Here is a 17089-nt window from a genome sequence, read left to right as displayed (position 1 = left end):
CTTAAAATAGTAGAGTAGGAAAACATACTGTGTAGGTATTCTTTCAGTAACTGTGTGAAAGTCTTAATACCTTCCATTTGTACTTGAGATGGCCAAATCCCTCCATATTTGTCTTGTTTGAAAACTCCCTTGAATGAAATAATGAGGCTGCATCTACACAGCCCCTCTCTTTTGGAAGGGCCATTTAAGTGCAGCAGATCGAAAATGCTAATGAGGAACTGACATGAATATTCAGCACCTCATTTGTGTAATGGCGGCCACTTGCCTTCTTGAAAGTGCTGCTTTCAAAATGCAAGCTAGCCATGTAGACAGGGTTCCTTCGAAAGGTAGTCCAGCTTTCGAAAGCACTGTTTTTCCAGAAAAAAAATTAGGAAGGAAGGACGCTTTTGAAAGCAGGGCTACCTTTCAAAGGAACCCCACCTACACGGCTGGTTTGCATTTCGAACGCACTATTAGTGCTTCAGTAGCATTTTTGATCCGCTGCATTTACATCCCCCTTCCTAAAGGGAGGGGCAGTGTAGACGCAGCCTGAATGTAGTGAAATATTTTGCAAATTGTCCTGTTTCCACCTGAGTCCTTCCTAAGTATACGGGCGAAACCTACTGAATTCCCCCAGTAGGGATTCTTGTAGGTCTTATCAGGTTCAATCCCAAATAGAAGAAACACGTGCAAGCCAGTGTCTTGTGGCAGTTTGCCACAGGATATCACTCTAGCAGACTGTCATGAACCAGAAAAGAACAGGTTTGGACTGACAACCACAAGAGAGTTTGACCCACAATATTTTGATTGTCTCACTGTAACAAAAATGGCGCTTTTCTATTGCATTAATGTGCTTTTTGGTAGTGGAAAAATTTTTGGTGACTTTTTTTTTTCACTTCTCTAGCAGCAACATTGTAAATTACTGCTCTCCTCATTAAATTACTGAAAACCAGCCTGAATGCATTTTTTATGCATATCTTAAATTGCCTGTTGATGAGAGCTGCATCAGCTAAAAAGTAAAAGATATCTGAGCGTCCCAGGCAAACATTTTTAACTCTTCCCAAGGAAGCTACAGAAAACTTACCAAATTTTACATTAACGTTAAAAGCAATCTCAAGATCTCACTTTCTTGGGTCTCTGTCGTACCTCATCATCCTGCAGGCGTTTCTTACTCAAAATCACTGATTACTGTTGAAAATGTAGGCCTGAGTATTCATAAAAAGAGTGACTGCACTGGACATTTGAAGTATTCCATCTCTAGTACAGTTACAGCATAGACACAACAGCGTAAGCTTCTCTGATGTGTATCTTTCAACCCTGACCTCAAGGGGCCATCTTACATTGTAAGAGACTGATTTAATTTCCATGTCCATTTAATCTGTGATGTTCCTATTTGCCAACAAAGGTGCCTGTTGTGACGTGGACTTATCAATTGGGAAAAATTGACAGATGATAACAAAATCCTGTGTCTGACAATATGGGCTGTATTTGAACTAGTAACCTATACATGAAGGGGTCAGTATCCCATTACAAACCCCTCAGCTGTCTCGTCGTTTCTGCTTAATTTCTAAAACTGTCTCTGTGTGATACTCATATATATTTTTTTGTTATTCTATGTAAATTAGCTTCTGTCAATCCCTTCTTTCCATTAATGTTCTGGTTTTTATTCCTATTCAGGCAGCACAGTCTTGCATATCTTTTCTCGCATTAGTTTTGATGTCCGGCTAGCATTTCATTAACTCTTAAAATATGAGGATTATCAGCAAACATAATCTTTACTTACTTTTAGACATAGCAGCTCGACCCTATTTCAAATATATTTGACAGCTGAGCAAAAGAGGCAGTGCTCTAATCCAGCACAGGTTTACTCTAGTGTTCAGGTTTAAGGCAAAATCCATCATGAGAGTGTATTCAGATTGAAAGGCATAAGAATCTTTTAACACTTTAATAGAAAATGATAGAAATTTCTGAGGTCTTTTGAGATTTCCTCCATCATTTTAATCTATAGGCCCTTCTGGTTTTGGCTGTGAACCAACATTTCAATCAGCAGATTTCAAGTTAGGAATTTGGCGTTTATTTTTTAATTATCGTTTATTACAGTAACTTTTGTAATACAGAACCTATTGTGCTAGGTGGCTCAATATAAGCATGTAATTTAAAAAAGTCTGATGAAGAGAGATTGCTTTATCATTTGGATCTCAGTCACATCCTTTCTCTCTCCCCAAAAGAGGGATGGGTAGGAAGAGGACAGGGGGAATATGAAGAAAATAGAAGAGTGGATTTGAGGTTCCATTTCAGGTCTGGGTCTGATTATAGTCACAATTCAGATGAGATTTTTAGCCTTCTGCTATAACATGAGCATGCTGTATTGACACTGAATGTACTATTTCTCAAATTCCTGTGCTATTAGAAATAAATCATTAATATAAGTTCTTAACTTACACTTAAATAGTTTACCAACATTTCCTAATCAGAAATGACTGTAACTCCAAACATTTTTGAATTCATTATGTGTATTACTCTTCTAGCTTTTCTTTCTAAAATAAAGTTCTATAACAGCTCAGTAAGCAAAAGTCACTTTCCCCTGGTAATTTATATTGAAAATATCAGAGACCAAATATAAGATAAATCCAAATTGCATTTGTGTTTTGTTTGTTTTTGAGTAATCTGTATTGGCTACTGACATAAAAGTCCATGCAAGCAGGTTTTAGCTGTGTAATTTATTATCTATCTATACTGTAATCAAATATTTTATTTTACTTTGCATTAATTTAAGGAAATAGTTAAATATTTAAAAGTCCCCCACAGAAAATTTGTTAAATTCTTGTAATGTTGGGCTTTTTAAAAATGTACCTACATACCTCAGTGAAGTGTGTGAACTATATATTAGTACAGTAAAAGCTTGGTTAATCGGCCTGCCACAAGACTGGCTGGGAGGGCAGAGGGAGGCCAGGTGCCAGCCCCAACTCAAGTAAGTGGCGCATTTCATTATCTGGCATCTCCAGTTCCCCAGGAATGCCGGATAATAAAACTTGTAGTGTATTACTATTATTTCTGTGATTTGTTGATTGCAATGAAACCAGGAAAAAATTTCTTCTGTAATTATGACCTCATATGCCTCGTCCCTTCCCATCCTTCCTTCTCAAAATCTTGGAGTGATCTATATGTAGTTAAATGAAGTAAGTTTGAGAGGGAAATTAGACCTTATTCCTTGAAACACTTAAGAACATGCTTTAAGCATGAGTAATCCTGTCCCTTTACAGTAAGTTGCTTAGCCATGTTTTGAACTTTAAATATGCAGTTAAGTGAGTTGCTGAATTGGGGTTTCATTTATGATTTATTCTGGGTATTTTAGGTTTTCTGTTAATTGGAGAAGCCCTATCTGCATTAGAGGGGAATTTTTTCAGAAGCATTTTTATACAATGTTATCAAGTCATGGTGTGCTCTTTCTATACACTCCTGATGTTTTGAATCCTTTTAAAATGCTGACACTGTCTTCCTCTTGTATTTAGATACTGAAATTTGGGCTGGGATTGCACCAAGAAAAGAAAACCAGCACAAAGAGAGAGAGATGAGTGAGAGCTCTCTGTGTGACAGTAAAACAGATAGGCTTGCAGAAACGGCAAGTCTTCAAGTACCTGCAGGGAAGGACCACATGGAGGAGCAGCTCTGCAGTGCTGAATCGACACTGGAGCCACACACCCAGTCCACAGAGATAGTGGGCGGGCCTTTTCCTGACTGTTTATCATCTGGGGATGCTGGTAAAGATAACAGTGTGCAGCTGACAGAGAAGCAGTTCTCTAAGGATGTGGCAAAAATAGAAGCCGTGGCTAAGGAACCTGGAGTGGGACTCTCTTGTGAACCAATGGTAGACACGTTAGTTTTAACAGATGCTGCTTATGTGCCTCCTGATTTGATTTCTAAAGATGAAAATGTACAAGCTGAAGGAAACATTCTTAGGTCAAAATACTGTTCAGGCTTTACTGAAACTGCTAGATGCCAGCGAGGAAATAGTGCATTAAACCAGCAGCAGCAGAATCCTAGTTTAGGAAATGATGATGAAAAATCCTCACAGGACAGAGATGGATCAAACCTTTGTGAAAACATGTGTTATGGAAGTAACAAAGCATCTGAGCATATCAGTCCTCCACATACAAAAGTATGCAAAGGACTGCAACATATGCCAAGGCAGCTGGAGGAGGAGGTAAATAATGAAGAACCGGAAGATTTTTTTGGCAAATTTTTAAATGGTAGTATAAAAGACACTGAAGAATCCCTCACTAACTTAGAAAACCAAGAGGACTCTGAAACTCCTCCAGATATTCCACTGGAACAAGAATCCTACAGCTCAACAGAGGCTTTGTTCCTCGATGACAGCTTTTCTTCGCTTGATGACCTTGCAAAAAGGATAGAGATTGCAGAGGTAAATAACTGTGAAAACTATAAAAACTGAAGTTTTAATTGCATTTATGATAGACTTAGAAATTGAAATCTTCTTTAAAATTTGTGTTAAATATATGTCCCTATACATAACTTCCTTATTTTTAATATGAAAAGAAAACTGAATTGTCTATTTTTATTCTTCCTCTAAATTGACTTACAGCCTCATTTTATCTCAGAGGTACTGTGAGCATCCCATGCTCCCACAGAAATCAATGGTAGTTACGGGTTCAGCACCTCTAAAAATCAGACTTTTATTTTGTGTCAACATGAAACATTTTATATATAAAGACTGCCGTTAGGAGTAGTGAAGAGCAGAATAATTTCTTCCCTTGTAATTTTATGCAAAGAAATTACACAGTAAATGCACGTGATTGTACATTTTCTTCCTTTAATTGTTCATTGATAGAGTAAAATTTGTTTTTCTCTGCCCATTCCCATACGTGAATATCAGAAGAGAGGAGAATTACCTATAAAATATACTGCATACCACTTTTTAAAAATCTCTTTATATGTTTTTAAATGGAAAAACATGCTCACCACAAACGGAAGGGCAACTTATCAAATAAGCGCAGGAAAACAATGACAGAAAGCCATCTTCCCTGACATATTTTATTTATATACTTATACTTTTCCTAACCTCTGTCAGTTCTGTTGTTCAAATAAAAATAATTAGGAACCTCAGGGCTTGGTCAATAGAACCATTGTGAGTAGAGCCCATAATAAGGATCAACCATTCTAAAGATCAAATGCACTTTTAAAATATTTAATACAGAAGGCAAAATTTTGCCCTTGTTCCTGTAAGCCACGTTACAAGAATTTAGGATGTTCGGGGCTAAGCAAAGGTTTTCTCAGCTTTTGCATGTGGCAGGTGAAAGGCCTGGAAAATCATGCAGTATTAGCCTCTCCAAGCATTCAGAAATTGGGAGTCAGGCCTCCAAAATCTTGAGATGTTTACAAATAATACACTTTAGGATTTCTTTATGTTTCTGTTTTTTCTATCTTTTCAAACTTTGAGGTATAGCTTGTTCATGGTTTTTAAGGTTTTATCTACAACTGTGAAAGCTAGAAACATTTTTTTTAAATGAAAGCCGATACCCTCATATAATTATGCAATTCCAGCAACTGGGGTTTTAAAGTCTGTATTACTTTGGTATCTGCATGTCTCACAATCTTTAAAGTGTAGGAAAGTACTGTAAACTCCTTTTTATAGGCACTTAGGCTACGGCTACACTACAGACGTATTTCAAAATAAACTGTTTTGAAACAGCCATTCCTAATTATCTTATTTCAGAATGACATAGTTACACACAAAATGCATTTCAACATAGCACCTAGCTATTTCTGTAGCGTATTTGGTCTAACAATTTAAATTTTGTATGTAGTTTCTTCTTCAAACCTAGACTTGTGCTGGCCCAATGAGCTGATGATATTGCTTTCTATGGGAAATCCTGTTTGATTCCTAATTTCATTCTGCTTCTAGCACTGTTAAGTGCCATGGCAGCACTCGTGAGTCTCAAGGGAGGTGAGAGAGTACCTTGCATAACTTAATAACAATCTTTCTGGCCAAATAAGATGCAGTGTTTGGTTATCTCTAAAAAGTCTTTTTCCTGTTATCCTTATCAGGAAACCTGGGTCTATGGCCTATAAATCAGGGACAAAAGGATAAGGGGAATTAAATCTTCAAAGGAAAAAAAAAAAAAGGTTACCATGTGTAGTATGCAAGCTATTACAGTGTTCCCAGATGCCTACAATGCAATTGCTAGTCTAAGCAGGGTGAGTTAAGGACAGTATATAGCCCTTAAGTATTCTGATTCCTTGTGCGTTTTTTCCCCTTCACTAATCTTGCCACTTAATGTTATTTTAGGGCTTAATATTCAGAAGTGCTAAGATCCCTCAACTTCAGTGGAAGAGAACCAGGCTCTCCAAGTGCTCTGCATTTCTGAGAAATAAGCCTCTTAATTTGTTTCTATTGTTAATTTCTTTGAATATGAATAATATTTTAATTTTTGTTAGCATTACAAGTACATCCATTTAAATTAAGATACCATTAACATTTTGACAAGTAACTGATCTTTTCAGTCAGTTTCTCCTACTGTTGTCATGCAACCTTTGAAGTGGGTTTTTGGCAAAAAATTTGAGCACTACGTTGAGCACTATGTTTTGACACAGTCTATGAAGTAAATAACTGGGAAATGGAGTAATATTTCAATCTGTACTATTTAAGAATCAAAAACCCTTAGATTAATTTCTCAGTGGGAATGGAAAAACAAAATCATTTCATTAATCCTAGCATGGACCATGAAGTACAGTATGGATCAATCTCATCAGAGTGAAATTGATCATTGAGCAAGTTTCAACAGGAGCACAGATGAGTTGGAAAAGAAATGGGAAATAATTATTCAAAATAAGTTGCATAGACTTACCCTAACACAGGGTTTTGCATCTGTGTGATGTTATTATCTCAGTCTTATGACACCGGTACATAGATTTTAATAAGCTATTGAACATAAAACCCTTTTAAATATACACGAAAAGCATACCTGTATATTCTTGCAATATTTGTAGTACAGGGGAGGGTTTTATTAGCCATATTTTGAGATCAGAAATTATTTTACACAGTACCCCACTCTGGGTTCTTTTTATTGTTTACGTTTAGACTGCCATTTAAAGTAAAGGGAAAGTGGTCAAGGCTAGAAACCTATTAAATTCTAAGTCTGAATTCAAATACCAATTATAAAAATAAATGGAGAGTTTCTATGTTTATTTCAAGCATTTGTACATTTTCTGAGGACTTGGGAACCTCACTATGAAAGTAAACAATTGCTAAATGCTTATCTTTCCAAGCAAAACACAGTAACACATTAAAAAAAGCCCTGCTGGGAAGACAGAAGTTGGTACAAACACACAGTCATTAAAGTAGTCCAAACACAGTGGCCTTAAAGTTCACCAGACTTGGAGTTCTGGAATATTATCTGCTGGAAAAGGTATCAGATGGAAGCCCTCTTCTCTGTTCAGCTTCCTACCATTTCTGAAAGAATCAAATTAACAGCCAGAGCAGCTGAGCAGATTGTATCCACAATAAAGGGAAAAATTAGAAATACCACACAGTCATCATTTGACCTGTTACTAAAGAGCCAGACTTGCAGCTAATGTAAGCAGATGCAATTTGACGTATAAAGGCTATGTTTACATCATACATTTACTGTTTGATTGGCCAGATTCTATGGCCATCACGTATAGGGTATATTGCTTGAAGTGTTGTTGTATATACTGTGTAAGGCTTGAAAAAAACTATTAAGAATCCGTTAGCTAGAGGCTGATTTCAGAGATCATGTCCTTGTCTCTGCCAACAAGTCCCTAGACAGCACCCTTTTGATATTCCTTATTGTTGTGTATGGCTCTTATTCTGCAGTTTGTAGTTCAAGGGAAATATTCTCATACATAAAATTATTCACTTATTTAAACACATGCAGAATTGAGTCCTCTACTGCTATGTACTGAAGCCCAAGTAACCCTCTGAGTCTCTTAGGAAAAAAATTAGGTAGCATCTAAATATAATATAATAAAAACAGCAGCTAGTGAACCTACTCAGTAGCCCCTTCGTGAAACTTGATAATTCATATGTCTTATTAATGTATTTATTTGTCATAATATAGCAAAAGAGATTTGGTCCATTTCAGAATGAAACTAATAGCTCAACTATAGCCTTGCCCTTAGCAGTTTGTCGTATAATTGTTGATTTAGTGCATTTTTAAAATACAATTTATATGTTGGATAAAACTAAAAGGATAGACTTCTGTCATGTAACTGTGTGAGAAATAACATTAAACAGAAAAATTTCTCTGAGTGAGGAAGAAGGGAGGGCATGTGTTTGGTGTTAAAAAGAAAAAACAGTCTATATCCAGGACTTTTCTTGTGTCAGAGGGTTAACATATCCCAAAGAACATAGCTTCAGTGGTAAAGATATTGATAGTTCTACTGCTGCAATACTGAAAGTCCAGTCCTCACTCGCTTTCGTTGATGGGGAAGATGCTGTATTGGGTGTTGAAAGCTTAAACTGCATGGGGTACAGACTGTTTTAGTCAGTCATTTTTGTACACTCATCCCTCATTAAACAAGTACTTTATTTACGAGTTCTTGCTTAAACAAGGGGGACACATACCTCCCCTAGTTTACTCAACAAGTGAACTGTCCCCAGTAGTACGAGTCTTACCCCCTCCCCGTGGCTCCAAACTGCTGCAACTTAATGCCCCCTGCACCCAAACCACCAAAACCTAAACCCCCCCCACTGCCCCCCATGCACCCAAACCACAGCAACTTAAACCCCACCGCCGCCCCGCCATGCACCCAAACTGCAGCAACTTAAACCCCCTCACTGTCCCCCATGCACCTGAACCACTGAAATCTAAAACCCCCTGCCAGCCCTGCACACCTAAACTGCTGCAGCCTAACCCCACCAGCCCAGCAGACCAAAGCTGTCGCAGCCTTAACTCCCCGCCACCAGCCCCACAGAACCAACCTGCAGCAGCCTGAACACCCCACCCCGGGGACCCAACCTGCCACCATGTTTTAACCCTCCCTCCCACTCATGTCCCCAAACTGCCCCGAGCCTTTAACCCCCGCAGCCCCAGGTTCACATCGCTTTCAAAAGCAGCGCCACCTGCCGCCACTCCCAGCACTTGGAACCAATTGGAGACTTTAACCTATATTTTAATGAAAATTTAGTGTCCCTCTTATGAGTTCAAGTATCAGAGGGGTAGCTGTGTTAGTCTGGATCTGTAGCAGCAACGAAGGGTCCTGTGGCACCTTATAGACTAACAGAAAAGTTTAGAGCATGAGCTTTCGTGAGTTAACTCACTTCTTCAGATGCTGCCGAGTTAACTCACGAAAGCTCATGCTCTAAACTTTTCTGTTAGTCTATAAGGTGCCACAGGACCCTTCGTTCCTCTTATGAGTTTTCACCTACAAGCAAAAAGTTAGGAACCAATTATGGTGGTATAGTGAGGGATGAGTGTATTAGAACTGAAACCTGAAATTTGGTCTAAAAAACCCACAGGGCAATGGCTGAAACTCAGAGTAGCAAGATTTCTTTTTACAGTCTCAACCTACCAGTTGCAAATACACTGCTAGTGACTACTCGCCTGCTCCCTAGGCAGTTTACCAGGAGCTATTGGCCTTCTTCATCACAAGCAATACATTTATAGCAACACATGCAGGCAGCAAACATTCTACACTCATCCCTCGTTCTACAAGCACAATTGGTTTCCAGCTTTGTGCTCATAGGTGAAAACTCATAAGAGGGGCTCTAAATTCTCATTAAAATACACGTAAAAGTCTCTGACTGGTTCCTAGAGCTCGGGGAAGGAGTGGCAGCAGGTGGCGCTGCTTTTGGAAGGTAAGTGAACCTTGAGTCTGGGGGTTGGAAAAGGTTAATGGCTGGGGGCAGTTTAGGGCCATGAGTGGGAGGGAGGGTTAAAACCTGGTGGCTGGTTGGGTCCGTGGGTGGGGGGGTTCAAGCTGATGAAGGTTGGGTGTGTGTTGTGGGGGGGTTGTTCAGGCTGCAGCAGGTTAGGTTAAGTTAGGTCTACTGGGCTGACGGAGAGGGGAGGTGGGGGTCAGGTTGCCACGGGGTGGGGGGGCAGGGGCTCAGGCTGCTGCGGGGTGGGTGGAGAGGGGAGGTGGGGGTCAGGCTGCCACAGGGCTGGGGGGCAAGGGTCAGGCTGCCGCGGGTAGGCACTGAGGGGCCAGTGGGGTGTCAGGCTGCCGTGGGGGTGGTCGTGGTTAAGGTTGCCGTGGGTTGGGGCCATGCAGCTAACATGGAGTCACGCTGCCGCGGGGCCGGTCTGTGGGGCTGGTGGCTGGGGAGGGGGTAAGCTGTCACGGGGCCGTCGGAGGCAGCGGGGTGTCAGGCTACCACAGGGATGGTCTGCAGTGCTGGTGGCTGGAGAGGGGGTCAGGCTGCTGCAGAGGCAAGGGGGGTCAGGCTGCCGTGAGGCTGGTGGGGGCAGGGGGCAGGCTGCTGTGGGTAGGCACTTTGGGACCAGCGGGGGGTCAGGCTGCCACAGGGCAGACAGGGGCCAGGGGTCAGGCTGCTGCAGGTAGGCACTGCAGGGCCGGTTGGGGAGGCGGGTCAGGTTGCCATGGGGCTGGCGGAAGTGAGGGGTCAGGGTACCGTAGGTAGGGCTGTGGGGATGGCAGGGATCAGACTAGGGCAGGCTGAAGCCACAAGGGGGGTATTATCCTTGTGTTAGCAGGGAGAGTTCACTCATAGAGTGAACTAAGGTAAGTAAATGTGTCCCTTGTTTAGGCAAGTACTCGTAAGTGAAGTGCTCATTTAACGAGGGATGAGTGTACTTTCCTAAAGCGAGTTCCCCTCCTGCCCCCATAGGTGAGTAAATTCTCATTCTTTCCTCTCCCCTTTTTTATCAAGAAGGGTAAGTAGTTTTTGTGCTTGGGCTAGTAAATTTTTATTAGCATTTTATGTCAATATTACCACACTACCCATCGTCCATTATGAAGAACTGTGTGTAAACAATTACTTCTGGTTCAGCTAGGGCAAATAACATCTCGTATATAACCAATTTAGACTGTTTGCTGGGGGTTATGCTTTTTTGATTATTACTGTTGTTTCATTAAAACTAACAGCTTAAGCCCTGAAGTGACAATCAATGTATGTGGTTTACTTTGACTATAAAAAGGAAACATGCATCAGTGTTTAATGTCATCATTTCAACTATATTTGAATGTACAGTTCTTAAACTGCACCATTCTGTTGTGTATTAATGCACCTATTTTGTATTTAGTTTGTGTCCATACTGCTGTTGTTTAACTAGCAAATGGTAGTATGTTATTGCCAGTAGCTGAGAGAGCCAAGTTTAATCTTTTTCTTTCACCAGTTAAGTCATTGCAAATATGAAATGACATGGTTGGTGCAGTGCCTACTGGATAATGCCATCAAACTCTGCTCTTAGACAGAGCTCTGTGGAGTGTCTTTTCCTTTGTCTCTGATCTGTCTGATTAGAACATACGTTTATGCAGAATGTAGCTCTGCACTGAGAGGTTATTTAGGAAGTAGAAATTGTGGCAGACTACTTTTTTCAGCATATGCTATTCTTATCTTTCTGTAGACTGCCAGCATATTGTTAAAGCCTCTCCTAATTTGATTAGATTACAATGAGTGTTACGGCAGACCAAAACCATACAAGTAGCCTGGAATGCTGAGTTTTCAATCTGCATGTGCTGTGAAATTTAGGCTTACAATTATCATGTTGGGTCTTATCTCTCAGTAATAGATGAAAGATATATTTGTTTCATTTGCAAGTCTATAGGATTTATATATCTAGTGCACCCCCCTTATCAGTAACATAAGTATATGTAGCTAAGTCCTGCTAATCTTTAGAGTAACGAATCTATTTTCACTGACTCCTATTAATTTGCAGAGTAGGTGCAAAAGTATGTGCGTGTAACATTTCACTCAAATTTAGTGGAGAGAGAGAGATGTTTTTCTTGTTAAGTAAATATTATGTCAGGACAAACAGGTAAGTGAGAAGGCATGTACAGTTTTGAAGTCCTGTCAATTTCTTGCATGAACATAACTGCCAACATATGAAGGCTACAAATAGGAACATTTGGGGAGTTAAAAATTGAGGCACAAGTTCTAACTCAGTTGAAATTCAATGTCTGTCTCTTCTCCAATAAGTGACGACTGTGTGCACTTCTCTTTTATGCGTAATATACACTTACAGCTTCAATTTTATTCATAGACTTTTTATATTGCTCATCATTTTAGTATCTGTACCAGTTTTAAATATTTGGAGCTCTTGCAGAAAAGGATTATGCATTAATAAGAAAATACAGTTGGTGGTTTTAAAAAGAGCTTTGTGAACCAGCACCAGCGCTTACATCTTATTTTAGTTTGATTCAGCGTGAATATTCTCATACAGTCAAAATGGCTATTGCTTCTAGGGTTTAATTTGTGAAAGATGTTATTTTCTTTATGGATACGTCGACACTAGAAGCATAGAGTTGTGTCGACAAAGTGCATCTACACACAAAAGCAGATTGACAGAGCGTCTGGCGACAGAGAGCAGCCTGACTGCCCTGCCCTCTGTCAACAGAATGGCTGCCCAGTGAACTGGAAGCCCTCTCTGTCAACAGAAGTGTCTACTTTGCACTTGTGTTAAGAGAAGTTATTCCTCAGGTTTTCGAGGGATAACAATGTCGAGACAAATGCAGAATTCTGTCGACAGACATTTTATGTGTGTAGACGCTCCCTGAGTTATGTTGACAGAAGACCCCTTCTGTCAACAAAACTCTCTAGTGTAGACACAGCCTGTGTGTCCTAGAAGTTTAGTAAAGCATAGCCTGTCAGTAAACTAGTAGCCTCTCACATTTGCCATATGATCCTGAAAACTCAGTTGCAGAGTTTAAACAGTTGACTGTTCCTATCGACACCTAGATGGCAGAGAATATGTGCTTGGTATTGGATTTAGAGAGCTGTCTCAAATATGCAAGTCTTATATCCAGCAAATGTAAACACTGTTACAGCTACATCCTCTTAGAGTTTTGTTATAAGCTAACTTTTAAAAAACTCTTTCCTAAAACTCAGTTGACTGCCATTTTATAAAACCCTTTTCTCTTTGTGTATTCGTGACCATGTTTATGAGATAATGATGATGCTAACACACTATGCAAATTTTCATATATGCGTTTTCATTACCTGTACTATTCATACAACAGTTCTTTGTGCTTTCTAGATAGTCTTACTATGAACCATATCCTTTTTAATTTTCCTTGTTCAGGCAGCTGGACCATATGTTAAGTTTGGAGCACACACAGAGAAATTAGATAACATGTTAGATTTACGTACACACAGAGAAATTAGATACCTATGTAAAAAAGCTGGAAAGTTACATGTCACACTATTTTATTTCTTTAAATTCAGAATAATAACATTTGAATACCCAAAACCGCAGAAAGAATACAGGCAGTGAGGCAGCTTAACCCCACTTTGCTTTAAGCCTGGGTTCTCAAACCCGAGCTCAGTTTACCTTTGGACCAGTGCCAGTCCTCAAACCCTCCCGGAGAGCACCCTTCTCTGGTAGGGCTGTGGGTGCAGGGGGTGTCTTCATGCTGCTTTCCCCACTCCATGCACCCCATGGCCATGCCTGCTGCCCCATGGTGATTTAAAACCTGCCATGAGTCCCCTCCACCTCTACTGACTGCACAATGGAGTTACAGCAGCTTCCAGCTGCTAACCCCACACTGCTGCCTGCACATGCCTGCAGCCTGGGGGAGGTATGTGCAGAGCTGTCAGGTTCAGAGGTGTAAGCTTTGAGACTATTAACTCATTTTGTAAAAGTGACTAGATATCAGTGATGCCAACTCTTCTGATTTGATCACAAGCCTTCCAATAATTGGGTCTTTATTCTTCCAGAACATCCTGAGCCATGATATTAGAATTAAGTCAGATCTGGGAACTTAAGTCAGTATCTGATGCCTCATGCACCACTGTTAACTGTGATTACTCTGGGTAGATTATGCATGTTTGTTAGTGCCTGGTATTAGAAGAGAATCCCAGCATTCTTTCCTTTTTTAAAAGGAAAACTGTAGGTCTCATAATTTGTGGAGAAAAGCTAGAAAATATGACCAGAGTTCAGCCAAAGACCTCGAACACCATAACAAATAAAAAGATCCCCAGGTGTATTTTATCTGTGATTTCAAGGAACCATTCCCATTTTGGAGGCACCAAGGGGTCTAACTCATGAGTTTTGAACTCTTGTGTTTGGCAATACAATTTTATATTGTCTCCTCCTGTGTCCAGGAGCCCAGACAGAGTCCAGGATCCTACAAAAGACATGATACTGAGTCCTTACCCTGACTTCCCCATGTCCTCAGGCTGGGATGCACCCCCCCACCCCGCCCGTTGATATCTGTGCCCTTGCCCTCGGATCCCACCAGCCCCGCCACTAACATCCAAGTCCTATAGATGGGGTCCCCCAACCCCCATCCCAGTGGCTGCTGAAGCACATCAGCATAGGTGGCAACCTGGCTGGCACGGTTTGTATCGCAGTGAGGCAGGAGTTGCAGATTCCTGATCTGAGTGATGCCCTCAATGGCCAGGACTATGTGGGCGCTGGGGCCCTGGATGTTACTGGGATCCATGTGCAAAGGTGAGTCCCTGAATGCTGCTTCTCTAGGCCAGCAGCCACGTGGCCTGATTAAAATTTTATTCAAAATATGTTGCAGGCCGGACTGGGGAAGTGCTTGAGCCATAGATGGCCCACAGGCTGAGAGTCTGAGATTCCTGCTTTACACTGTCTTTTTAGTGTCTTCGATGCCATGTTTTGTGACAACACCTGAGAGCCTGCAACTGCAAGCAGGACCAGGAAACAGCTGCCCTCCAACCCCCATCTTCCACATTCTCAACACGATAGCTTGCAATTCCAAAACAGTCCTCAGTACACCACGCTCAGTACACTTACTACAACTAGAGGTGTCCTGTGGAAACGCGAAAATTAACAAACCAGTTAAGCCAGCATTCCCTAGTAATGCCATTTTGAAAAACTGTAGTTTGGCAGGAAGAGGTAGGTTTCTGCTTCTAACTGACCCATAGTACAGACGTATCCTCATAATATATTACTGTTTAATCAGAAGTAGTCAGTTGTATTACTGCAGTTACGAAAATTCTTTTTATTATAAATACTATTGTCTGCTTTTTTTTGTAAATGTCTGCTTTGATTGTAAATGTTCATGTTACTTTAGTATTGAAACAGCTGATTATTAGGGCTTAATATTTGATCGCTGCAAAAAAAATGAGTCAAGCTAAAGACAAACACGTTTCATCAATAGATTCTACTTTTTCTCAAAAACCATGGCCCTAAATTCTTTGGCTGTGTCTACACAAGCACCTTCCTTTCGAAAGGGACATGTTAAAGAGTGGGTTCGAAAGATGCTAGTGAGGCGCTGTGATGAATATGCAGCGCCTCATTAGCATAATGGTGGCTGCAGCGATTCAAAAGTGCAGCTTTTCGAATCACGCACCATCCGTGGAGACAGGACCTTCTGAAAGGACCCCCCTGCCCAGTTTTCGAAAGCCCTTCTTCCTAACACCAGGTAGGAAGAAGGGCTTTCGAAAACTGGGGCGGGGGGTCCTTTCGGAAGGTCCCATCTCCATGGGCAGCGCGCGTTTCAAAAAGCCGCACTTTTGAATCGCCATGGCTGCCATTATGCTAATGAGGCACTGCATATTCATCGCAGCGCCTCATTAGCATCTTTCGAACCTGCTCATTAACATGCCCTTTGGAAAGGAAGAGGCTCATGTACACTCAGGGTTTATGTTTAGATCACTGAGCCTATTGTTTTAATGAGAATCTCTGTAAATACTCAACTCCATTCTGGAAGTTGAATTGAAGCCAGGAGAAGTGGTTACTCTGTATCACCACCTGTGCACCATTGATACACTCTGACTTTTCCTACCTTATGCTGTTTTGTATGCAGGATAAAAGTGGGCCTACATTTACCCAGGGTAATTAACTGTTGAAATAATTCACTAAAGTTTGTAGTGGATTCACCATCAGAGAGACTCTTTAATTTTCAGTTGGATGTTTTTCTAAAAGATACACTCTTGTTGGATTTAAAGCAAGAATTAATTCAGGAAAGTCTTATGACTTGTGTTACGCAGAAGGTCAAACTAGATGACAATAGAGGTCCCTATTCCTCCTGGCCTTATAATCAGTGAATAAGTAGTAGACATTCCCTTGGGAGGGCATATCCTAAAGTTTATTGCAGTCAAACAGAAATCTGATTAAGCATTTACTAACTAATTTTCAGCATGCAAAACAACATACAAGAACCCCCAGTGTTAAATACTAGATTCTAGATCGGTGCCTGCTATTTGAAAACTCTTGTTATTGAGGTGGCTGAAAGGTAAAACTTAGTTTACACACCTCTGTTTAAAGATGCTAGCTGGTCTTTTTTACTTAAGTAGAATTCAGATGGCGTGCCAGCGAATAATGTCGCTATGAAATGTATGTACTAATTCTAGATGAGGAATTATGAATACTCATTACTGTTAGGCTAGACAGTCTGCCCAGACAGGAGAGGGTCTTCTAGCTGTTATGTAAATTAAGCCTAGTGGAATCAGAAACAATGGAAGCTGCATATACATGGAAATCATACAAAGAGATGGGAAACCCACAGAAAGGGAACGGAGGTATCCTGCCTCATAAAACAAATGTGTAGGACTTTAGAGGCCATCTTTGGTATCCATCATTAGAGACAAGGGAAGAGAGCTCTTGTAATCTGAGAAAGATGGGCCATTCAACCAAGGAGAGTGGGTCCTAAAGTCTCTGGAAGCATAAATGTCAACTGTGTGAGTGCTCAGGGGCTGGAGCACCCATGAAGGAAAAAAAAATAGTGGGTGCTCAGCACCCGCTGCCAGTCTCATCTCTTCTCTCCATACCCCCCATTGCCTCCTGCCCACAGTTAGCTATTCAACAGTATGCAGAAGATGGAGAGGGAGGAGTGGGGACAGAAAAAGGTGGGGTGGGGGCTGGGAGGAGCAACAGAGTGATGGCAATGCCTGGGGTGGAGCAGGAGTCAAGCACCTCTAGTAAAAGTAGAAAGTTGGCACTTTCTGTTTGGAGCCAAATATGCATGACAAGAC

The 17089-nt window shown here is 40.9% G+C and overlaps 2 protein-coding genes across 17 annotated transcripts in view; both read left to right on the top strand.

Annotated features, from left to right (window-relative positions):
- SCCPDH (saccharopine dehydrogenase (putative)) overlaps positions 1-17089 on the top strand; it is a 406234-nt gene that overhangs the window by 293215 nt on the left and 95930 nt on the right. The gene's annotated exons all lie outside the window — the stretch shown is intronic.
- CNST (consortin, connexin sorting protein) overlaps positions 1-17089 on the top strand; it is a 104418-nt gene that overhangs the window by 69775 nt on the left and 17554 nt on the right. For all 16 annotated transcript variants that reach the window (XM_074990044.1, XM_074990042.1, XM_074990054.1 and 13 more), the window contains one exon: positions 3492-4402. In XM_074990044.1, coding sequence (XP_074846145.1) covers positions 3492-4402 — 911 coding nt within the window. The remainder of the gene's footprint in view (positions 1-3491; positions 4403-17089) is intronic.

Source organism: Carettochelys insculpta, chromosome 3 (assembly GCF_033958435.1).
Source record: "Carettochelys insculpta isolate YL-2023 chromosome 3, ASM3395843v1, whole genome shotgun sequence".
NCBI classification, from domain to species: Eukaryota; Metazoa; Chordata; order Testudines; family Carettochelyidae; genus Carettochelys; species Carettochelys insculpta.
The sequence above is the reverse complement of the archived record's forward strand: the minus strand, read 5'-3'. Positions and strand labels throughout refer to the sequence as shown.